We start from the raw sequence: 21361 nt of genomic DNA on the forward strand, positions 1-21361 counted from the left end.
GGCCTCGGATGCAGGGGAAGATGGCCCCACACCGCACCTGGCAAGTGGGGGAAGAGCCAACCCTGGGAGCTTACTCAGTACGGTTCTCTCACAAAGCTCACCTTTTCATGATGTGTTTTGTTCGATTCTCAAACTGCTTAACGTCTACTCGGTCATTAGCAAGTCTTGAACGTGTGGATACTGTGGGGAGCCAGGATTCTCACTGTGGAATGGGAGGCAGAGTGGAGAGCCCAGAAGAACGCCATGGTGATGGGGTGGATTAGAAGCGTAGGTCTGGCCCGGCTTCTGACCCGTGTGCCAGGTGTGCACACGTGTCTACCTGTGTAGGTGAGCTGCACTTCTTAGCCCTGTCCACAGGGCAAGGAGCATACCTACCAACCAGGCCTTGGGCTGCAAAATCGTGAGACAGCGCTGGTCCCAGAGGCCCAGAGGATGCCACATGCTGGACAGGAGGGTCTCACAGAAGAGAGCACAGTGCAGGCAGGCAGTGTGCAGGGCTCCCAAGATTGACAAGAGGAATGGCAGCACTGAGCTCAGGTGTCATGTGCACAGCAGTAAGAAATGTGCGTACGCAGCTAAGTACCCATGAACACGTACCTGGGCGAGGAGGAAGCCTGCGCCTGCGGGATGCCAAGTGCCGGCTCTGGGACAGAAGGCAACTGGGCCCGGAGCCTGCACAGCAGTGTCCCAGCAAGAAGCACCGCAGGTGCGCGTCTGGGACTGTGCACAGAGCTCACCAGCTGCCGAGGACACCTCTGTCCCCTGGGAAAGGTCACCCTAAAGCACCAGGGCCAAGGGCTTGTTGTGAACAGCTTGCTCTCAAAAGGCTCAGGAAACCTGTCTTCATATAAGCAGTGTGCCCCCCTTCACGTGGTGTCTGCAGCACATGGTACGTGCACAGTATGCACATGTGTGTACACGCGGCACCTGCAACGTGTGCTCACAGCAGTGACCCATCTTCTGCCCCCAGTGCCTGGCAGTGTCGCACTAAGTGTGTTCAGAACAGCTCGACAGAGGCAGTCTCCAAAAGTGACTATGAATCAAAAGACGCTGCATAAAAACATTTAAACGTTTATTCTCCTTCCTTTTCCAACATGTTTCTCTCCTGAAATCTCATCTGAAATGCACATGATATGCCTGTGCCGTGGTGGACTGGCAGGTGCTGAGGCCCGGCTCACGTGGCTCCGCGGGCGTGCACAGCACTCGTGGCCAGGGGCAGTGCTCAGTGAGGGCCACCAACCAGCCCAGCTGCTCCTGTGCCCTCTCAGTTATGAGTGGAGCCCAGATGACGAGAAAGGGCCCTGAGCGCAACCAGTGCCTGTGGCAGCGGCTCCGAGGATGTCCAGCCAGGCCCTTGTCCCTCAAGCCACGTGCCCAGAAGTAGTGGTGGACAGGGCCCAGCCCTGCTCTGGGGCAGTGTCAGGGGCATGCTGTCGTCCCTGCCCCTAGGATGGCTGGACAAGTCTCTCCAGAAGTACCAGCCTGGTCTGCAGGTTGACATCAAAGGGAGGCAGTCTGGTCAGGTTCAGACTCACACCACTGGTACCCACAATGCTGGCCAGGATGCGGTGTGTGTCCCTGTAGAGGGCCAGGTGTCCAGGGGCTGCCTCCATGAGGACGTGCGTGTAGGTCAGCATGTCTGCCGCGCCCGGCTGCAGGTCTTCCCTCTTGTCGTACCTGGGAAGAGGAGCAGGCCGTCCCCACAGACACCCACTCCCACCTGCCATCCAGGCTACCAGTGCCCCGCCCACAGCCACGGCGCCCCGAGGGCTGGAGGTGCCTCTCAGGATCATCACAGAACCCTACCTCCAGGCGCTGTTGACTTGCAGGAACCGCGACACACCCGTCTGGGCAGCAGCGGTGTCAATGTGCAGGAAGACATCTAGGGAGATCACACCTGGTGAGAACCGCACAGGCCCACAGGCTGGCCCGTGGCGCCCCGGCACCCACCTGTCCAGGGAGGCACCAGCTCGTGCAGCCGCTGCATGGCCGTGCCACCAGGGTAGTTGAAGTGGGACACGCGCAGGCACATGGCAGCGTAGGCGGCATTCAGCACTAGATGTCCCACCACAAGCAGGGCCCCTGCCTTGTAGAGCCGAGACTTTTTGTAGTTACTCAGCCTGAAGAAGGAATGGCTGCGTTCAACAAGGAGAACACGCCGGCAGGAGGAGAGCACCCTGATGTCCAGGACAGCCTGCTTCCAGCACTCCTCACAGCGAGTCGCCGTCAGCCAAGGCGGTCCCTGGCCACATCAGGAGCCCATTCCACCCAAGGTGCCAGTTTAAAACTCAGACATTCAGAAAGACACAGGTTCTCAAGGGTTCCTGAGAACTGTGGGGTCAGAGGGCCTGGGCCCACGCCCAGCTCACCGCCTGCTTCTGCTGTGAACAGTTAGAAGCAAACAGACTGGACCCAGGGACCCACAGTACCAGGCCCAGAGGGAGGGAGGACTGGCTTAGTCCTGTCCACCTCCACGGAGACCCACCAGGCCAGGCCTCACCACCACACAGCCCCCTGCTGAGGGCCCCTAGCTGTGACCGAATTTTTCCTTGTCCTGCCCCGTCCCTTTCTGAGAGTTACTAACCCATGACCTTCAAGCCACCCCAGCTGCTGACTGTGACCTTCGAGCCACCTAAGCGCTGCCTGTAAGCATTCTTACCCAGTCCTTCCCTAAGGCCTTGCTACCCACCTGACCCAGTGCACATGCCTACCCGACAAGGTTCCCGCCTGCCTGTGGCTTCTGCCTCCGAGACGGCCTGAATCTAGACCAGGGCCACTGCTTGTGAACCCGCGTCCCCAGCAGCACTCTCCTCAGCCTGACACTGAGCAGAGCTGCCCACGCTTCTGCTGCCTTGGGGCTGGCCAGTGACTAGAGTTAGGAGCTGCAACACACATGGCCTGCATGAAACATCCATGACTCTCTGGCTCTTTACAGGAAGCTTGCCAACTGAGGTCAAAGTTCATGATGGCCTCTCCTGGACCAGGCCTCCACCTAGGCCAGCTAAGATGCAGATTTTCAGCTCAAAAGACCCCCACCCCAGTCAAAGGTCTTGAGCAAGGTCCAGTATGGCCCTGGGCCCTAAGTGCCTGCAGGAGGGGTTCAGTACTGCTGGGCACTTCCTGTTTGCTACAACTGTTGCCTCAGAAAGCCTACAGCGTATAGCCTGTTCCCACCCTGGGAGACGAAAACTGACCACCCAGAACTGAGTGACACAGCACCCAGAAGCACCGTGCTGCTCCTGGACTAGGGCCCAACGCCACCCTGCACACCTGCTGTGGCCATGGTGGGTGCAGAGGCCGGCTCCTGCTCTTGACAAGCTAGCATGCACACTTGGTGGCCTTACCACATGGACCAACCCCCTCCCAGGACCAGCCCTGGGACAGGCAGCAAAGCAGGCCCCCAGATGGGGACCAGACAGGCAGGGCGCAGTACCGAGGGCCACTGCGTCCAGCCACAGGTACCCTGGCATTAAAATATGCCCATTGTAAATTCCCAGAAAGCAGCAGGCCTGCCTGAATCTTGAGACACGAGTAGGCCGCACACATCAGGCCCTGGTCTCATGCCCAGCACCATGAGGGACGAGGGAAGCAGAGATGGCCAGAGAGTGGCAACTCACAGGTAGGCACAGCCTCTGGCGGCCACCACGTTGAGCACTGGGAAGGCGTAGATGATGAAGCGCAGCTCCTTGTGCGGAAGCAGGGAGTAGGACGCCACGAAGCCCAGCACCGGCAGAGCCAGCACCCGCATCCTCCTGTCCGTCAAGCCCAGGGGCACAAAGAGAAGGCTGCAGCCCAGGCCCCGGGGCAGGGCCGAGTAGAAGTACCACAGCAGCGGTGAGGTCTTCCAGCCAGGTTAAGGAGGCCATGTCCACTTAATGGAACTCCAGCTGGGCAACAGGGTCAAGGCCGACCTGGCCTTCCTATTTACACAGCTTGCTAAAGGACACGGTAGGGACCATCATGGGACCCGTCATAACCTACGTCACAGGCAAGGGCCGGGGCTCGGTCAAGGCAAGGGCCGGGGTCGGCAAGGGCAGGAGGCACCCCAGGAGGGCTGCAGGAGTTCTCTCGTCCCACCCTGTTCTTACTTCAGCAGTGGACAACACCGGCGCTGGGTGCTAGGGAGCCACACACCACCTGTGTGTGCACCTGAGAACTCCACAGCCAGTGCCCTTATGGAGCAGGTCACCTAGAGGACTCAAGGCGAGGTCAGGGCAACGCCACAGGGAGGTGGGTGCTCCCAGGATGGGCAGAAGGGAGTCAGGGTGGCCGTTGGGGCCAGGGACACCCAGGTGTAAACAGCTGCCACCCACCAGGGCCACTCGGCAGGGAGGGAGACTGGGGACAAGGGCTGCCCTCCACACCCAGCACCGCCTGCAGAGGTACACGGGATACACCCCAGCTGGAGCTTTTGTTCAGGACGGTGTTGTACCAAAGGACCTTTCCTTCTGGCCACACAAGGTAGCGCCAGAAATAGGAGTCCACAGCAACTGTAAGTCCTGTGGAAGGCAAGTTTCCCAGTAAGGAGCACGGCTACCTGGCAGGCTCAGGGCCCTGGAGTCCTACACATGGGTGGTCAGCCTCTGCAGAACAGCCTGTTGGCCGCAGACACCACCGTCTGCTCCACAGGAAAGATGCTGACCAGGCTGGGGATACCACTTCCCAAACAGGATCTTCCCAGAGCAGTGGACAAGCTGCCCCTCCCCACCAAGTCCTCCCACCCAGCCTCAGCTCCAAGGATAGAGGGGCAGGCAGAGGATCCTAGGCTACCATGGAGCCACCATGGAGTTCAGCTTCGGGGTAGCTGAACTAAGACCCTTTAATACTGCTAAAAGTTAAGGTAATTTTGTTTAACATTTCTTAAAATGCAAATTTCTGTCTTTGTGAAATAAAGCAAAAGGAAATCCACCAGGAGCCATTGGGCAAGGCTGACTCACCCAGACAGAGGGCCCCCGCAGGGAGGGCGTGCTGCAGGAGTCTAGCCACAGAAATCCTTCTGTGGTACAGCGTCAGCAGCAGCAGGAGACCCAGCAGCAGGCTCAGCTCAGCCCTGAAGACCACGGTCGCGAAGGCCGAGAGCCAGATGAAGCGGGTCCACTGGTGCTGCAGCCAGGCTGTGAGCGCCGGCAGGACTGGGAGACACAGGCAACCCCATCAGCCCACCCAGCTCATAAGGCACCCCCGCAACACGGAGGCTCATCTCATTGTAAGAGTCACAACTGCTGGGCAGGGGTCCAGGGGTGCTCTTTGCCCATCCCTGAGGACAGAGAGGCCTGGTTTTGGATGAGGAGCTCAGCATGGGGTGGTCTGCGGGCAGAGCCTGCGACTACGTACCCACAGCCAGGGCCAGCACGTTGGGAAGTGTCCGTGAGCAGTAAAACATCAAGTGGAACTGTGTGGCCGTCACCCAGCAGAACATGGCAGCCACTGTGGCCCCGAACTGTCGTCTCACTTCTTTTTGTAATGTCCAGAGCCCTGAAATCACGCCGAGCCCAAGGACTCCTCGGACTAAACAGACAGACAGACAGCAAGGGGCAGGACTGCAGAGGACAGGGACGCACCCGCCCTTCCAGTGTCACTCAGGCAACAGCAAAACAGCAGAGGGGTCATCTCTGGCACCAGGATCGGATGACCTATGCCCTGTACATGGCGCTTGTGTTGGGAACTGCACTCCTGACCCTGGTTTTGCCTCTGGGCCACTCGAGCTCATGGGCTGTTCTGCTGCAGTGGGAAGGGCAGGTGATCAGCTGAGTCCGACACAGTCTGGCTGCGGGGCCCTTGCTGGGAGGCAGTGTTGGCCAGGTGCCTGAGTGAGCAGGCCAGGTGTGGGGCAGTGGCCTTGGGCAGGATGCTAAATGGAAGCTGCCCAGGGTCAGTAGGTCTTGGAAGGTAGAAGTGCCCAGGACAGGGCTGGCAGACCACATGCTCTTGGAGTGGACAGACCTCATTGGCTGCTGGCCCAAGACTGAAGCTGGGAGGAAATGACCTGGTGTGCCCTGCCAACTGCCCAAAGGCCAGGACTGCAAAGTGCCCATGTGAAGATCACAGGCTAGGGACTGGACTGTGGCTCAGTGTGGAGCGCTTGCCCAGCAGGTGTGAGGCACTGGGTTTGATTCTCAGCACTGCATGTGAATAAATGAATAAAATAAAGGTCCATCAACATCTAAAAGATCACAGGCCTACAGATGTAGGCAACCTCAGGGGGCTGATCCTGGTGTCTGTTCAGCAAGCCTGGCCTGGACACCAGGCACTTCCCTTGTGTGGTGCTGGCCACGTATAACTGATGTTCATGAGGAGTCGAGTCCAGCTGCCACTCTAGTTCTGGGGTGCCCCTGGCAGCATCCATGTGGCACTCTGTGAAGTTTCCTTATTTCCTCCAAGTCTGTCTCAGAGTCTGTCACCTGCACCTGGGGGTTCCTCTGCCTTTCTATCTTCCTGGATGTCTGACCATCCCTCAGTACCCAAGAAAGGGCCGGCAGACAGTGAATGACACAATCTCAGTCCCAGGGAAATTACTATCATCCTGTGAGGAGTTATTCTGGCCAAAAAACTGTTTCCAGATTGCCTTAGTGCAATGCCTAATTGCCTTAGTTCTCATTCTTAGGAATGAGAACAGTGGCCATGCAGACGGCAGCCAGGCACTGCTCAGCTCCTAAGCCTCTCACCACCGCCCAGAATACAGAAGCCTCTGGGGCAAGTGCATCCCAATCTGGGAAATGCATATTTCCTGGCCTGACTGTGGCCCAACCCCTCCCCCACTGTGGCTCCCCTCAAGCCTCTGCACAGCAGGCATGGCTTGCCAGCTACCCACATGGTGGTCAACTTCCATGTCCTGATCTGTCCTTCCAAGAAGCAGAGCTGCACTTTTTAAGGGTCTCCGTACAGGCTGCTCAAATGGGCTAAGGAACAACACTTCTGAGTGAGTTGGGGAAACCTGAGTATGGTCCAATTAAATGCATTAAAAACTTACTGAAGTGGAAAAATGGTGATCACTGCCTAAAAAGAATCAGGTGGTGGAACAATGTGCACAGAAGGTTCTCAGTCTGGTTTGGAAAAAAGCACAGGCATCCAAGTGCAGTTAGACAGCAGGAACGCACTCTGGTGCCCCACAGGACACATGGCACAGAAAGGTGACTGCGAGCAGTTTACAGGATTCTCAAGAGAACTAGAAGAGCTTCAGGTTCTCACATAGACATGGCCCTTGGTACAGGAGCCAGAAATGCTGACTACCCCGATGTGACCACTGCACTGTGCATATCGTGTCATCACAAATCTCAGGGGCACAGAGACGTCCAGCAGACCTGCACGCAGACCAGTGTGGTGGCCTCTAAGAATGTGAGGCTGGTCTGTCTTTTCCCCAAGCAGGCACACTGTCCCTGCAACAATAAAGGTCTCTGATTTTGCAGGGCTCTCCCACTGAGCGGGAGCCCAGGGCCTCATAGGTGCCTCCCCTCCCACTGTGGCCCTGCAGCAGACTGTGGAGGCAGAGCGTGCTCGCCTGACCCGGATCTGCCTCCAAGGCCAGCTCTGAGCCCCAGCATAAAGTGACTCAGGGCACCCAGGTACAGGCACACCTTGTGATCCCAGACACTCAGGAAGCTGAGGCAGGAGGATTCCAAGTTCAAGGCCAGATTCAGCAACTTAGTAAGGCCCTTAGCAACAGTGAGACCTTGTCTCAAAATGAAAAATAAGGACTAAGATGTAGCTCAGTGATAAAGCACTCCTAGGTTCAATCCCAAGAACCAAAAAATACAATTTTTAAAAAGTACAAATAAAAGCAACTGAAGGCTTTTGACATTTGGGAATGTAAGGGGGACTTTCTCAAATGAGAAGCAACCTGGCCCACAGAGACCATGGGCTGACGTTGCAGTCTGCTCTTACCTATGAGCTGAGAATAAAACCTAGACACTTCCAACAGTGAAAGCACATAGACCAGGGGGCTGGAGACGGCCGCCATCAATAGAGGCCCAAGGAACGTCCTGGGGACAACACCGGGAAATTCGTGGTGGTCGTACTGCAAGGAGAGGGGGCGGTTGGCACGGCGGCCAGGCAGGGAGCACCAAGGTCCTCCCCAAGAGCAGCAGCAGCCTCACCTTGTCCATGTCCAGGCGGTGGTACAGCAGATCGTGCGTGGCCTGCAGGTTGAAGCTCTCCTCCACCTTGGTGTAGGGACAGGTGAGGAGGTGGACAGCAGCGACCATGACCAGCAGCCCCAGCAGCAGCAGTGGCTGCCTGCTGGGCGACTTCCTTCCAGCCATGTGGGGCTTTAGACTTCACGTGCCTGGAACAAATACCAACCGTCAGCAGCCTATCCTGCACATTCTGAAAGGACAAGTGGACCCTGGAGCTTCAGAAACCACACCTGAGGTCACATTTCTGAGATCTGGGGGAGGTAGGGAGGAATCCTGAGAAACCTGGAGATTGAGGGAGAACCATGCTTGAGAAGCTGTCTTAAGTTTCGAGTGCTGTCAAGTCCTGTTGGGAGGCCTGTGTGGAACCTGCAGTCTGCCCAGCTGGAGGACAGCCCTGTCCCGAGAGTCAGGTGAACCATCCAGGGGATGAACAGGTGCTAGCACAGTAGGGGTCAGGGGCGGCCCACACCCGGAGGATGAGAACAGCCACTGGGGCACAGAAGGCTGGATGCAGCTGGGGACATGGGGTTCAGGGTTCCGCAGAGCCCTGCCCCCCAGAACAGTGGGATGGGACTGTGGACGTCCACCCTGCTGTGCTCTGAACTTCCCAGGGGCCTGGAGGAGCAACACAGGCTGTTCCAGATGGCACCCCATTGGCCACAGACCTGAATGTGTGCCCTTGACACTGCCTGTCAGCAGTCATCCAGTCCTAAAGATGGCCTCAGGGACCCCTGACATAGAGCTGCTGAGAATCCATGAGATCACCCAGTTGCACCCCGAACACCTAGAGAGAGGAGGGGGGAAAAGGCTTCTTCATGTTTCTGGATTATTTAAAAGCAAGTTTGATTTTATTCAGTGAAAAACATTAAAGCCAGAAGCAAAGGGAGGCCATGCCAGGAGCTTACCTTTTATTAACACTACTACTTGATTAGATAGTTAAGGAGCTGGTACTTCTTAACTATCTATGAAAAAAAAAAAAAGAAAGCAGATGGGGAGTCATCAAAGGAAGGAACATCTACATACCAGAAGGAGCAGGGATCATGTGGTGGGGAGTGGGGAGAAGGTGGAAAGAGACTTCAATGATTTTAGAAAGACCAAAATGGTACACAGAAAAAACTTTAAAATGTGGTACCAAGCTGGGCACCCTGGCCACAACTGCAGGCTGAGGCAGGAAGAGTCCAAGTTCAAAACTAGGCTGGGTGACTTAGCAAGATTCTGTCCCCCAATAAAAATCTTAAAAAGGGCTGAAGGTGTTGCTCAGAGGTGGAGTGCTCCTGATTCAACCCCCAGCACTGCACATGCACGTGCACCATTTCGGTACCAAAGAGATCTCAAGGCCTTCAGAACACTGTCCACAGCTGTCCCCCTCCTTTAAACTACTTGAGGCCAGGGTTTTCTGCTGTTTTTCCCCACCAGTGTCACCTCACAACCGAAAACAGCCTGGCCCTGAGGACGGGCACACCTGCGGTCTGAATGTGCTTGAGGGCTCCCTGGTGCACAGCCCAGGCAGGCCCGGCAGGCCACCGGGGGTGGGCACACAATAAGCTACGCAGAAGTGTGACAAAAGCCCAAAGTGGGGATCTCATCGCACCAGCCTCCGTTTTTATTAGGAACATGCTAAGCCTTGATTTCCAGGAAAGCAGAGGGGGCTGCAGAACACTCACAGGACACTCTCCACTCTTCCCACTGTCGTTAGGAAAAAAGAAACAGGAAGCGTCGACACGCTGTAACGCCCGAGGAACGCTGCGACCAAGGCAGGCTAGGGGTCTCCTCCACCCTCCCCGCGCCCGACCTCGCCGCCCCCTGAGCTCCCAGCCCCAGGGGAGCGCGCTGACCTCACCGCCCGCCAAGTCCCTCGGAGCTCGGTGGCCTGAACTGCCCTCGGCCAGAAGCCGGGCGGCGGCAACGGCAGAGGCAAAGCCCTTGCCCGAATCGAACATGGCCGCTGAGCCTCGGGCTGCCGCCACAGCGTCACACTCACCTGCCCCAAGTAAAGATGGTCTCCGCCGGCAGTGCGCGGGGGGCGGGGCACGAGGACGACTTCCGATCTCGCTGCCCCGCCCCCTCCCGTGGGTCGCTGACCCGGGGCCTTCCCATTGGTCACCTCTCGTGGCGAGCTCGGATTGGGCCACGTCAGGCCGGGGCAGACCCAGCCGGCCAATGGCGGTGCGCGGGCTTTGGGATGGGCGGAGCCTCGGCGGCGCCGTCAAGTAGCCCCGGGAACGGCCGGCACGCTGGCCGGGTGGGCGGAGGCCCAGCGCTCGGCCGCAGTTCGCCGCCTGTCGCCCGCCCGCCATGCGTCCGCCGCCCCGCACGGCGCTTGGGCTCCTGCTGCTGCTGCTGCTGCTGCTGCCGCCATCCGGGTCGGACGCTGCCCGGAAGCCGACACCCTGCCAGCGGTGCCGGACGCTGGTGGACAAGTTCAATCAGGTGGGCCGGGGCGGGGGTCGGGAGCTGCAGGAATCCCGGAAGGGGTCCTGGGGCGGTGGGGAGGCGGCGGGAGTCCTGGGGACGCTGGAGCTAAGGGGGATGGGAACGGGGCAGGGTCGCGGGAACTACAAGGCTATGGACGCGGGGCCGGACCGTGGGGATCAGTATCATCGGGGACCGCAAGGTTTGGGTCGTGGTGGAGTTCCCCCACCCGGGAGCCCAGGTGCAGAGTAGTCTAGCCCGTCCGTCTCTTCAGGGAATGGCTAATACGGCTAAGAAGAACTTTGGTGGCGGCAACACAGCCTGGGAGGAGAAGACGCTGTCCAAATACGAATTCAGGTTGGCCCCTAAGCACCACCAAGGTTGTTGGAGGGCCTGTCCTGAGAAGCCTAGGGTCTGCCTTTGGAACCTGCCATGAAGACAGATAAACAGAAGGGTCCCTTAGATGCCATCACCTGCCCCTGGTCCCCTCTGCCTCTGACCTGGATCTAATGAGCTGGCCCTTCACTGGCCTGGCTGCTTCAACACTGCCCCTGTGCCCTGTGGTCCATTCTCCTTGCATACAAGGGGATGAAAATGTAAACTGAACACCAGCCTCCTTGGAATGCTCCTGGCTTCCCCTGACAGGTGGGATAAACCCCCTTTCCCCTCTGCCCAGAGCCTGGCACCTGCTGCCCTCCTTGACCACCCCAGGGTATGGGTTGCAGAGATTGCCATGCCCTGTTGGTGTATTGGTTCGGGGTCTGCTTCACTAGATGGGCTGTGGTCCCACAGGTGGGCTCAGGATGTCTGAAGTGAGCAAGACAGTGCCTCCCGGTGCTGATGGTATGTTGTGTTTCAGCGAGATCCGGCTCCTGGAGATCTTGGAGGGCTTGTGTGAGAGCAGCGACTTTGAGTGCAACCAGATGGTGGAGCAGCAGGAGGAGCGCCTGGAGGCCTGGTGGTTGCAGCTGTGAGTGTGTGGCCCGGTGGGACCTGTGCAGTCACCAGACATACAGAAGTTTCCCAGTCAGTGGTGCTCCTGTGTCCCCATTGTCCCCATCCCTGGTTTTACTCACATGCTACCACTTTGTATTATCAGAGTACAACTCTCACAGCCAGGAAGCTAGCTAGAAAGTCCTGTGCACACCTGACTCTTGTCCCCAAGACCATGTAGCCTCAGGAGCGCATACAGTGCCCCTTACAGTGCTTCCGCCCTCAGGTCTCTTCCCGTGGTTTAGTTCCCATACTCAGCAGCAGCCTGAAAATATTACATGGAAAGTGCAGAAATGAGCAATTAATAATTTTATATAGTCCTTGTTACAGTATTTGTTTTTTTATTGTTAGTTATTATTGATAGTCTCTCACTGTCTGATTTATAAGTTAAACTTCATCAAAGGTCTGCATCTGTAGCTAAAAAGCATGTCCAGGGCTTGGTATTGCAGGGTTCACCTGTCCAGTGGCAGTTGGCATCTTAGAGCATCTTCCACAGGATGAGGGGAGCAAGTGTTCTTTGACACTGCATTCAGTGGATGTTTCAAACCCTTAGGAAGAAGAAGTACCCTGACCTGTTTGAGTGGTTCTGTGTGCAGACACTGAAAGTGTGCTGTTCTCCAGGCACCTACGGGCCAAACTGCAGTGGTATGTGTTTTCTTAGGGAAGCTCCAAGCGTACGTCATTCCTTTTGTTTCTCTCTGGTTCCCAAGTGTGTAAAAGCCTGCAGGGTCCCGGGCTGCTTTAGCTGCATTAGCTGGTGGACAGGCCCCTGCCTCCTGTACAGCAGGTACCCTCCAGCACCATGGAGCATCTGCCTGGGCAGCGGTAGCATTGCTCAGCTTCAGGGAAGTTCTCCTTTGGACTGCAGAACTCTGAGTCAAGGCCCAGTGCTCTTTCAGTGCAGAGATCAGGGCTGAGGACTGGGTTGTGCCCAACGGTAGTTGCTTGCCTGGCACACATAGGCACTGGGTTCCATCCTCAGCACCACATAAAAATGAATAAATAAAATAAAGGTACTGTGTCCATCTAAAACTAAAAAAAATTAAAAAAAAAAAAAATCACGGACTAAGCAACCCCCTACTGCAGAGGGCCATGGCTGGAGTGTCAGCTGGCCCTGCTGTGAAGTACACATCGAGATCAGAGCCTCAGTTTACTGTTGGGTTACAGAAGCCAGTCATGTTGGTCAGGCTGGATCAGGTGGCAGAAGCTTCATGTTCACACCCTGCCCCCAGTGCTACACCACTTCTGCCCACCTCTCCCACTTTCCCTGGCTGTGTGCTGGATGCACATGCCTCCTGGTGAGTCCCACACACTAATGCACACATATCCTTGAGTCTTCCAAAGCCATGCTTAGTAATTAAGCCAGGAGTTGTGGATTGCTCCCATGCAGGTGAACCAGCATCTGCTCTGTAAACCCCTGGAAGTCGGTGTCCCCAGGTGCCCTCAGTAAGCTTTCAGGTTTATCTGTTTCCTTAGGAATAGTGCAGGGCTTATATTTTAGTGAAAAATCCAAACCACTCTGGTTGTGAGCATCTTGAGGGGTGTCCTAGAGTTTGCCCTGTGTGAGAACACCCCACTGGCTGCCCCTGGAGTGTGCACTGAGCATGGGTTTTTGTCCCCCTGCCCCAAGCATGCCAGGGGGGCTCTGAGAGACCCTGCAGCGGGAATGGCCACTGCAACGGAGATGGCAGCAGACAGGGGGATGGATCCTGCCAGTGCCACATGGGATACCAGGGACCACTGTGCAAGGACTGCGTGGGCAGCTACTTCAGCTCACTGAGGAACGAGACCCACAGCATCTGCACAGGTAGGCACAGGGCCTGACAGTGAAACTGTGGGCAACCCTCTGTGGGGGTGGGAACAGGGCACTGGTGACTCCTTAGTCCTAGGCATCCAGGGGAGCTAGGAGACCTGAAGATGTGACCCTTAAGAAACACCCTTGAGCCAGATGTGGTGGCACATGCCTGTAATCCCAGTGACTTGGGAGGCTGAGACAGGAGGGTGGCAAGTTCAAAGATAGCCTCAGCAAAAACAAGGTGCTAAGCAACTCAGTGAGGTGCTATCTCTAAATAAAATACAAAATAGGACTGGGGAGGTGGCTCAGTGGTCGAGTGCCCCTGAGTTCAATTCCCAGTACCCTCCCCGCCTGCCCCCTCCAAAAAAAGGAACACCCTTGAGGGGCTGGGCTGTGGCTCAGTGGTGGAGCGCTTGCCTAGCACGTGTGAGACCCTGGGTTTGATGCTCAGCACCACATAAAATAAATAAGTTATTGTGTCCATCTATAACTAAAAGAAATTTTAAAGAAAAAAGGAAACACCCCTGAGCCAGACTTAGAGGTGCACCTCTGTAATCCCAGCAGTTTAGGAGACTGAGGCAGGAGGATCATAAGTTCAAAATCAGCCTCAGCAACTTAGCTAGGCCCTGAGCAACTTAGTGATACTCTGTCTCAAAATAAAAAAGGGCTGGGGATGTGGCTCAGTGGTAAAGCCCCTGGGTTCAATTCTCAGTACCAAAGAAACACCCCTGAACAGCCCCAGAAAGAAAAGCTGCTCACTCCTGCAGTGAGCTGTGCCGGGAAGGACTTGAGGTCTCCCTGAGTGGCAGGTTGTCACCCCTGTGGCAGGTGCCCTTGGTTCTTGGGCTTAATACTTAGCGTGGGCCATGCTCCTTTAGATTACCTGGAGTGTTTGGTAAAGACTTGCTCCCCCTGTGGCTGTCCCCACAGGAGGGACAGGTTCTCACTGTCCTTGGGACCACCGTGCATGGTACAGAGACTAGGATGTGCTCATGGTCAGTGGAGGGAGCAGAGACATGCTGAACCTGGCAGGAGATGGCTGCACATGGGAACTAGAAGGACCCTTGGAGGCCATTCAGATGCCCTCTGACCCCTAGCCCCCCACACAGCTCCCATTGTGCGGATGCATCCTGCTCACCCTGGCATTGTCACAGCTCCAGGGCTGGGAGGGCTCCCCCGAGAGCCCTCCCTCGAGGGAGTCTCTAGGCTGCCTGTCAGGATGCACAGGGAGCACAGCCTTGGCCAGCAGGGGCTCGCACACTCACGGTGTTGGCGGCAAAGCCTCCTTCCTGCAGTACCCCCTCCTCAGTGTTGCCCAGGGAAGCTGCATGCCAGGACTTGCTTCTCAGAGCACCTGGCTGCTCTGGATCTCTGGGACACAGGTCAGGCCAGGCCTTCTGATTCCTGGCTCTCTCCCTCTCTCAGACGTTGGTGGGTGTGCCCACCCAGCCCTTTGGCTGCAGATTTTGGGTAGGTATCCTTTCCGGGCTTGGAAATGCCCCTGGAGTCCTGGCAGGCTGAGAACTCTATCACTAATGGGCATTGAAGCCTGCAGGCTGCTTTCCTGCTGGAGTCTGTGAATGTCGGGAATCACATGAGTAGATCTTCCTGCTGAACCAGTCTTGCCTGGAATTTTTCTGTTTTCATTTTTTATCATCCCCCTGCTAAACTCAAGTTCCTCATTTATGAAGTGAGCTTGGCTCTGCGTAGGTACCAGATCACAGTCCGTTCCTAACGCAGCTGCCTTGCCTTCTAGCCTGTGATGAGTCTTGTAAGACATGCTCAGGCCCAACCAACAGAGACTGCCTGGAGTGTGAAGTGGGCTGGGAGCTCGTGGAGGAGGCCTGCGTGGGTGAGGAGGGCCATGGTGGGGAGGAGGCCTGCGGGGGTGAGAGGGGGCTCTGGGGAGGCACCTCTCCAGGCCAGGCCAGGGCCCTCAGGAGCAGGAGGGCCGAAGCTGGCTCCTGTCCACTGCCCTGCCTCTGCCTTGCTCTGGTTGGTGGGAAGGCGATGGTGTTTTCATGGCCTGGCGGGCTGGCGCCTGATCCCACTGTGTGCAAGCTTCAGGAAGAACTGTCCCTGCCATAGCTGTCCTTATTGCCAGTGGCCCAGGGTGGCTGGGAGCTGCTGGTCCAAGCTGCCCTGGGTGGCCGACTGTGCCAAGAGCTCACCTTCCATCTCAGGCCAGGTCGGAGGCATACCTGGGTGCACACCCTGCTGTGCCCTTCCTTTATGAGGAGGACCTCTGTCCTGCTGGTGTGCAGCCACAGAGAAATGGAGGCACACATCTCCCCCAAGAGCTGAGTCCAACAGTCAGTCGCTTGTGACCTTCCACCACCCTGACTCACAGCAGCTCCGGCCTGTTGTCTAGGAGGGGAGATGGTCCAGGTCCCACGCTGGGCTGGTGCTGGGAGGCACCATTTTCTACTCGTTCCCTGTCTGTCTGTGGCCACCAGCTGCTCCAGTCCTCTTTCCTGTCACCCCCTCAGCTGCCAGCACCTTGGAGAGCTGGCGCCAGCCTGGCTTTGCTGCAGCCCAGATGCTCAGTGGTACCCTCCCCATCTGCAGACATCGCCTTGGTTTTTCCCCTCAGCAGCTGCTCAGCCTTAGGCAAATTAGGGACTCAGCCCACAGGTTTCACCCTGGGGTAGGGTGGGCAAGAGGCCTGTGGAAGCACCAGACACGGGAGCACCAGAGGTCTGCCATGGTCCCCGTTGCAGCCCCTCCGCCTGGTGCCAAGTACCCAGCAGGACAGGCTGCCACCTCGCCCCCACCCCTGCCCTGGGAGGCCTCAGGACGGTGGCTGTGGGTACAGGTGTCCACCCAGCCAGCCCTGCTGTTCCATTCCAGATGTGGACGAGTGCGCGGCAGAGACGCCTCCTTGCGGCCAGACGCAGTACTGTGAGAACGTCAGTGGCTCCTACACGTGTGAAGGTGGCCGGGCGTGGGCGCGTCCTTTCTGGGCTGGGGGGGGTCTTGGACCACGCGTCCTCGTCACCTGGCCCTTCCTCGGGCCTCCTGCCAAGGCATTGGTTTCTCTCTCTCTCAAGAGCGCGTGGGCATGGCACCGTGCCCTACTTCCCCTGAAGGATCTGCATGTCTTCTTTCACCCTGATCATTTGGACTTTGTTGTAGTCAAGCTTTGACGTTTACTGTTACTTGGGGTTAACTTCCTAATGGCTGTGTCAGGGGAACATGCGGAGGGTCCCCTGTCCCCAGGAAGGCAGTGCTACTTGCAGTCCCGCGGACCTGTGCTGCATGGCACTGGGCACTTGCCGCTCCCACGTTGCAGCAGGGTCCTTGACGGTGCGCTTGCACAGATGCCTCGGTAGCCCCCGCCCAGAGGTTCTCCAGGCTCCCCATGGACAGACGAACCTCTGTCACCCAGCTAGAGGTGACTTTGGGGAAAGTCCAAGTCCTGTTTCCACCTCAGCAAGAGGCCTTGGGAAGGGCTGCTTTACTCCCTGCATCTCCCGCATGGGGTGCTTCATCTCCGCTCTTCAGGAGCATGATGGTGGCAGAGAGCGAGCTCTGCTTGGCCAGGAGACAGATGGTTATTACAGTCACTCCAGTGGTCGATGAGGAAGAAACCAAATTCCCAGCCGAAGGTGCCTCAGACACCCAGCAGTGTGGCTTCTGACCCCGACTCCCTGCACGGAAGGCGGTCTGACATCCCTTCCCTCCTCATTTCTAGAGTGTGACTCCACCTGTGTCGGCTGCACAGGAAAAGGCCCAGCCAAGTGTAAAGAGTGTGTCTCTGGCTACTCGAAAGAGGGCGGACAGTGTGCAGGTCAGTGAGTTTGTTACTGCAGAAGACAGACCTCCCCAGGGACCATCGCCTGCCCAGGAACCCTCCTCTTCCTGCAGACAGTCCCTCCACCTTTCCTGGGTGGGGACAAGCCATGAGTGCTGAGACTAGGGGTGCTCGGCCCTGTGGCTCGAGGTCACCTCCACGGTGACATCCCCTGCACAGTGACGTCCCAGGCTTTCTGTCCACCCAGTGCCCAGTGTTTCGCTCTGTGTCTGCCAGTCGAGTCCTGGCCTCTCCCTTGACCTTGTCGCTCTTCTCTCTGAGTGCACTTGCGACCCTGTGCCTCCTGCTGTGGCTCTCGCAGCCTGGGGTGTTTGCTAAAGGCAGCGATGCCTTGAAACGGGGCACTTCTGTTTTAGACATAGACGAGTGCTCACTAGCAGAGAGAGCATGTAGGAGGAGGGACGAGAACTGCTACAACACCCCGGGGAGCTTCGTCTGCGTGTGTCCCGAAGGCTTCCAAGAGGCGGAGGACGCCTGTGTGCCTGTGGCAGAGGGTGGTGAGTGGCGCAGCCCAGCCCAGCTGCTGGGCCTGGGGACCCCCGCTGCCTGTAAGGGTGAGCTGGACAGCAGCCCTGGGAGGCCACCGTGCAACCCAGCAGTGGACCCTGGGCACCAGCTCCACAGGATGCAGACAGAGGCCCAGGGCAGAGGACAGTACCCAGTGGAGGTGCAGCGTGCAGGCTGGAAGGTGGAGGCCAGGTGAACAGGTCGCTGCAGGGAAGTGGGGAGGGATAGGAGAGCAAGACGGTCCCACTGCGACTCCATCAGCTTCTGGGGCTTGAGCAACAGAGCCCGCTGTGTTCTGGAACCAGAAGCCCTAGTCAGGGTGTGTCAGGGCTGGCTCCTGAGGCTGTGAGGGAGGGTCTGTGCAGGCCCTGTGCTTGGCCTATGGATGGTCATTACCTCCATCTTCACATGGTCGTCCACATGTGGGTGTCTGACTGTGTTTTTGTGACAACTGCAATGGTCCCACTGGCCCAGGGCCCACCCCAGTGACCTGGTCTTCCGGATCATCTGCAGAGACCCTGTTTCCAAACAGGACCTCACTTGCAGGTGCCGGGTGGGACGTGGACATCTCTGGGAGGCACAGTGCAGTCCTTGAGAGCCTCTCAGGGTTCTAGAAGGTGGAGAGGAAGCAGGCAGTGTTCAAGGAGGCCACAGCCAAGGGCCTTCCAACACCAGGAAGATGAGATTCCAGAAGCCCCGGCCTGGGCACGGGCTGTGGAAGCACCTGCCTGGGAGCCAGAGGAGAGAGCTCCACCTCGGCAGTGAGCTGGGGCTGGAGGCAGCCCGTTTCCACGCGGACCCTGCCCCTGCCTTAGGCCTCTGTGGCAACCTCTGCCTGCCTGGGCACCCTGGCTGGGTGCTGGGTGCAGTGCCCTCATCCTGGGCTGCCCCTGGAAGACTGTAGGTCCAGAGGGAACCAGGGCGTGGGCCAGGGGAGTGTCAGGACGTGGGTTCCCGCGTGCCCCAGTGAAATCCGGTCCTTGAGGCACGGGCCCTTCATCCAATGACCCCTGCCGCTTCCTGACAGAAGCCACAGGAGAAAGCCCAGCACAGCCGCCCTTGCGTGAGGATCTCTGATGGCGTCCAGGTCAGAAGTCAGCCCCACCCTGTAAGTTATTGAAGTGGCGTCCTGTGGGAAAGGTGGCCCTGTGGATGGCTGGGAGAAGCTCCTGCGTTGGAATGGCGACGCTCATCTGGCCCTTTAAAACGCTGCATTTCTCGGTTGTTCTTAAGCAGATCTGTATATTTTGATACCAGTCTTTATAATAAAATTGACCATTGAACGTAGTCAGAAACACAATGTGTGTGTGGGCTGGTCTTGTGCAGTGTGGACCTTCAGCACCGCCCGGTTTCTCCTGACCTGCTGGAGCTGGGAGGTGGGCAGGCCTGCCGGGGCCTGCAGGGACGCAGGCTGGACAGTGTGTCCTGTGCCTGAGCAGGGGCTGCCTGGGCCCTGCCTGCACTGCCACTGAGCCCATCAACCTCTTCTGGGGCTGCTGTGGCTCAGAAGCACCCCGTGCCGTGTCCCCAGCCCACGGTGCCCTGGGGCCCTCCAGTCGTGGCAGCGTCCCCTAAGGGGCTGTTGGGACCCTGGCCCCTTCTCCTTCCTCTCTGCTTTTAGCTCCCACCATGACACTCTGCCTCACTACAGGCCCAAGCAAGGGGGCCAGTCAGTCATGAACTGGAACTTGCAAAACCAAAATAAACCTTTTCTCTTTCTAAGTTGATAATCTCAGGAATTTTGTTTCAGGAAGAAAAAGCTGTCTGACAGCAGTGTAGCCTGTGGCCTGCCAGCCAGGGCATCCAGACATGCAGGGAGGAAGGGATCTTGGGTGGGAAAGGACCCACTTAGTGTGTTGCTTTGGAGATGAGTTTGCCACAAACCCCAGTGACAGCCCTCGGGGATGGCTCACCCCCCCACACACATGCTCCCTGTATCTGCCCTGCCCAACAGAGCTGGTCAGAGGACAGATCTCTGCTATGTCCCTCCAGGAGAGAGGGCTCTGGTTCCCAGGGACCCTTGGGACCCGCTTGGTCTGGCTTTGCCACCCCTTCCCCACTGCTTGGTCCTCCTGTCCCCCACGCCATGGCTTCCTGGCGCCCCTTCTGCTGCTCCATGCCACCCCACTGAGGTCATGTGAAGGGTGACCCCTGCCTGCTGTGCCCTTCCCTCCCCCCTGCGCTGACCTGACAGAGTGACTAGCCACACTGGCCACGCCCCACTCACACAGGGCAACATGTCATTAGGTTTCTTCCAGGTTTGTCTGCCCATCCCACCCGCCAAGCTTTTGCTCCCTCTTCCTCTCCATCTTCCAGGGGGACCTGGAAGCAGGCTGACTCAGCACAGGTGAGTCGGGAGCCCGAATCAGGGCACAGTGGCCAGCAAGCCCACAGTTGTCTCCCTGGAGCTGAGGACTGTCTAGAGACAACTGCAGGATTCAGGCGCAGGCCTTGGCCAGCGGGGCAGCAAGCTGGGGGCATCATGGGCTTACAGGGTAGGCAGAGCATGGAGGGCACAGTGACATGGAGAGGAGGGAGAGGTAGGGAGTGGACTGAGTCCCTGGGGGCCCGATGACCACTGGACCTCAAGTGGAAGGGTGGAGCCTGCTGTCGGGGTGACCAGGGCCCACCTGTGGATGGCACTAATGAAGGAGGTTGTTGGACAGGGCGGGTCTGAGCTGGGTGCCAGGGGTTCAAGTTGGTGTGTCTGGCAGCTGTCACAAGTGGTGGGGAGCCAGGAAGGAAGCTGGCCCTGGGTCCCTGGAGAGGCTGAGATGTGGTGAGGGCCACAAGTACAGCTGTGGGAGGCCACAGGAGGCTGGAGTGGGGCCCACCTGCGTGCACACCACATGTGCCGGGACCAGTGAGCCCAGCCTCCCGCCAGGTCCCCAGCTGTGGCAGGAGCTGTCCAGGCTCAGGTGCAGCATGTGAGGTCAAGCCAGCTCTCTGTGGCGTGGCTGTCCCTAGAATCCAGAGGGTCCTCCAGGTGGCGCTGTGCCCCGGCTCAGCGGCCAGGCTGGTGTGGGCACAGGCACCTGGGTTCTCCCTGCCCCCGCAGTGGCGCTGCAGGGGTCCTGAGAGGCCTTGGGATGGGTAGACCTGGGACACCAGCCACCGCAGGGCTAGGGTAGCCTGCCCGGGGCAGAGGAGGAGGTGGAGGCGTGGGTGGACACAGGTCAGCTGTTCCAGCCGCTGGGGACACGCCCCAGATCCCCCCACGGTGCACACTGGCACCGCTCCTTCTCTCCTGTTGAGGCTGGAGCCACCCCTGTGAGGGGGGGGGTGTCCCCAGAGGAAGGAGCTGGAGCCACAGGGGGCGTGAACCCGCCGGTTGGGCAGTGGACTAACTAGATGGGGTGAGGGGCGCAGCGGGATCCCCGACCCTTGGAGGGATCCACGCAAAAGTACGGGGACATGGCCCTGCAGGGTTGAGGGTCCCTACCTGGCCTGGGACCCAGGCCAAGAGCTCCTGGGGGCATCCGGGGCTGGTGCACCCCTCCTGCCCCTCAGTACTGGGACGGTGCAGGTGGCCCCAGAGACCACACCAAGGGTCTGGGCGGCAGGGTGCATGGCCACCAGGCGGTGCTGCAGGACTGTTCAGGTGGGGCCACCGCCTGGACAGCTGCTCACTGACGCCCTGTGACTGTGATCCCCACCCCACCCCCAGCTCGGTCCCACAGTGCCCCTGCCTGAACCGCAGGCGTGGGC

The 21361-nt window shown here is 58.2% G+C and overlaps 2 protein-coding genes across 6 annotated transcripts; one reads left to right on the forward strand and one right to left on the reverse strand.

Moving 5' to 3' along the window:
• Positions 1-1256: 1256 nt before the first annotated feature.
• Positions 1257-8347, reverse strand: ALG12 (ALG12 alpha-1,6-mannosyltransferase). 2 transcript variants are annotated; one of them, XM_079142670.1, is made up of 9 exons: positions 8094-8347; positions 7882-8014; positions 5335-5508; positions 4938-5132; positions 4396-4499; positions 3618-3841; positions 1951-2120; positions 1807-1882; positions 1257-1677 (listed from the first exon to the last, which is right to left on the reverse strand). In XM_079142670.1, the coding sequence occupies exons 1-9, from the start codon at positions 8256-8258 to the stop codon at positions 1446-1448; spliced, it is 1473 nt and encodes a 490-aa protein (XP_078998796.1). In that variant the 5' UTR covers positions 8259-8347; the 3' UTR covers positions 1257-1445. The 2 variants fall into 2 exon arrangements, with proteins under 2 accessions (XP_078998796.1, XP_078998797.1); XM_079142671.1 differs by having other exon boundaries at positions 7882-7979; positions 8094-8222.
• Positions 8348-10324: 1977 nt separating this feature from the next.
• Positions 10325-18940, forward strand: CRELD2 (cysteine rich with EGF like domains 2). Of its 4 annotated transcripts, XM_079142679.1 has the most exons (10): positions 10327-10562; positions 10819-10901; positions 11404-11514; positions 12091-12182; positions 13168-13344; positions 15089-15184; positions 16183-16266; positions 17027-17122; positions 17503-17643; positions 18681-18940. In XM_079142679.1, exons 1-10 carry the CDS (start codon positions 10428-10430, stop codon positions 18728-18730), a joined length of 1065 nt encoding a protein of 354 aa, XP_078998805.1. In that variant the 5' UTR covers positions 10327-10427; the 3' UTR covers positions 18731-18940. The 4 variants fall into 4 exon arrangements, with proteins under 4 accessions (XP_078998806.1, XP_078998807.1, XP_078998805.1 ...); XM_079142680.1 differs by lacking the exon at positions 15089-15184 and having other exon boundaries at positions 10325-10562; XM_079142682.1 differs by lacking the exons at positions 10327-10562; positions 10819-10901 and adding an exon at positions 10929-11189.
• The last annotated feature ends 2421 nt before the right edge of the window (positions 18941-21361 follow it).

This window comes from Sciurus vulgaris, assembly GCF_902686455.1.
Source record: "Sciurus vulgaris genome assembly, chromosome: 5".
NCBI classification, from domain to species: domain Eukaryota; kingdom Metazoa; phylum Chordata; class Mammalia; order Rodentia; family Sciuridae; genus Sciurus; species Sciurus vulgaris.

What these genes read in the sequence shown, in the direction of transcription:
- CRELD2 (XM_079142679.1), top strand. Translation starts at nt 10,428, where the DNA reads ATGCGTCCGCCGCCCCGCACGGCGCTTGGGCTCCTGCTGCTGCTGCTG. An exon ending in CTACGGGCCAAACTGCAGTG is followed by an intron (nt 12,183 to 13,167) that starts GTATGTGTTTTC and finishes CCCTGCCCCAAG; the next exon opens with CATGCCAGGGGGGCTCTGAG. An exon ending in AGAGGGCGGACAGTGTGCAG is followed by an intron (nt 17,123 to 17,502) that starts GTCAGTGAGTTT and finishes CTTCTGTTTTAG; the next exon opens with ACATAGACGAGTGCTCACTA.
- ALG12 (XM_079142670.1), bottom strand. Translation starts at nt 8,258, where the DNA reads ATGGCTGGAAGGAAGTCGCCCAGCAGGCAGCCACTGCTGCTGCTGGGG. An exon ending in CGTGCTGGCCCTGGCTGTGG is followed by an intron (nt 5,133 to 5,334) that starts GTACGTAGTCGC and finishes TGTGTCTCCCAG; the next exon opens with TCCTGCCGGCGCTCACAGCC. An exon ending in ACAAAAGCTCCAGCTGGGGT is followed by an intron (nt 3,842 to 4,395) that starts GTATCCCGTGTA and finishes CCTGGCTGGAAG; the next exon opens with ACCTCACCGCTGCTGTGGTA.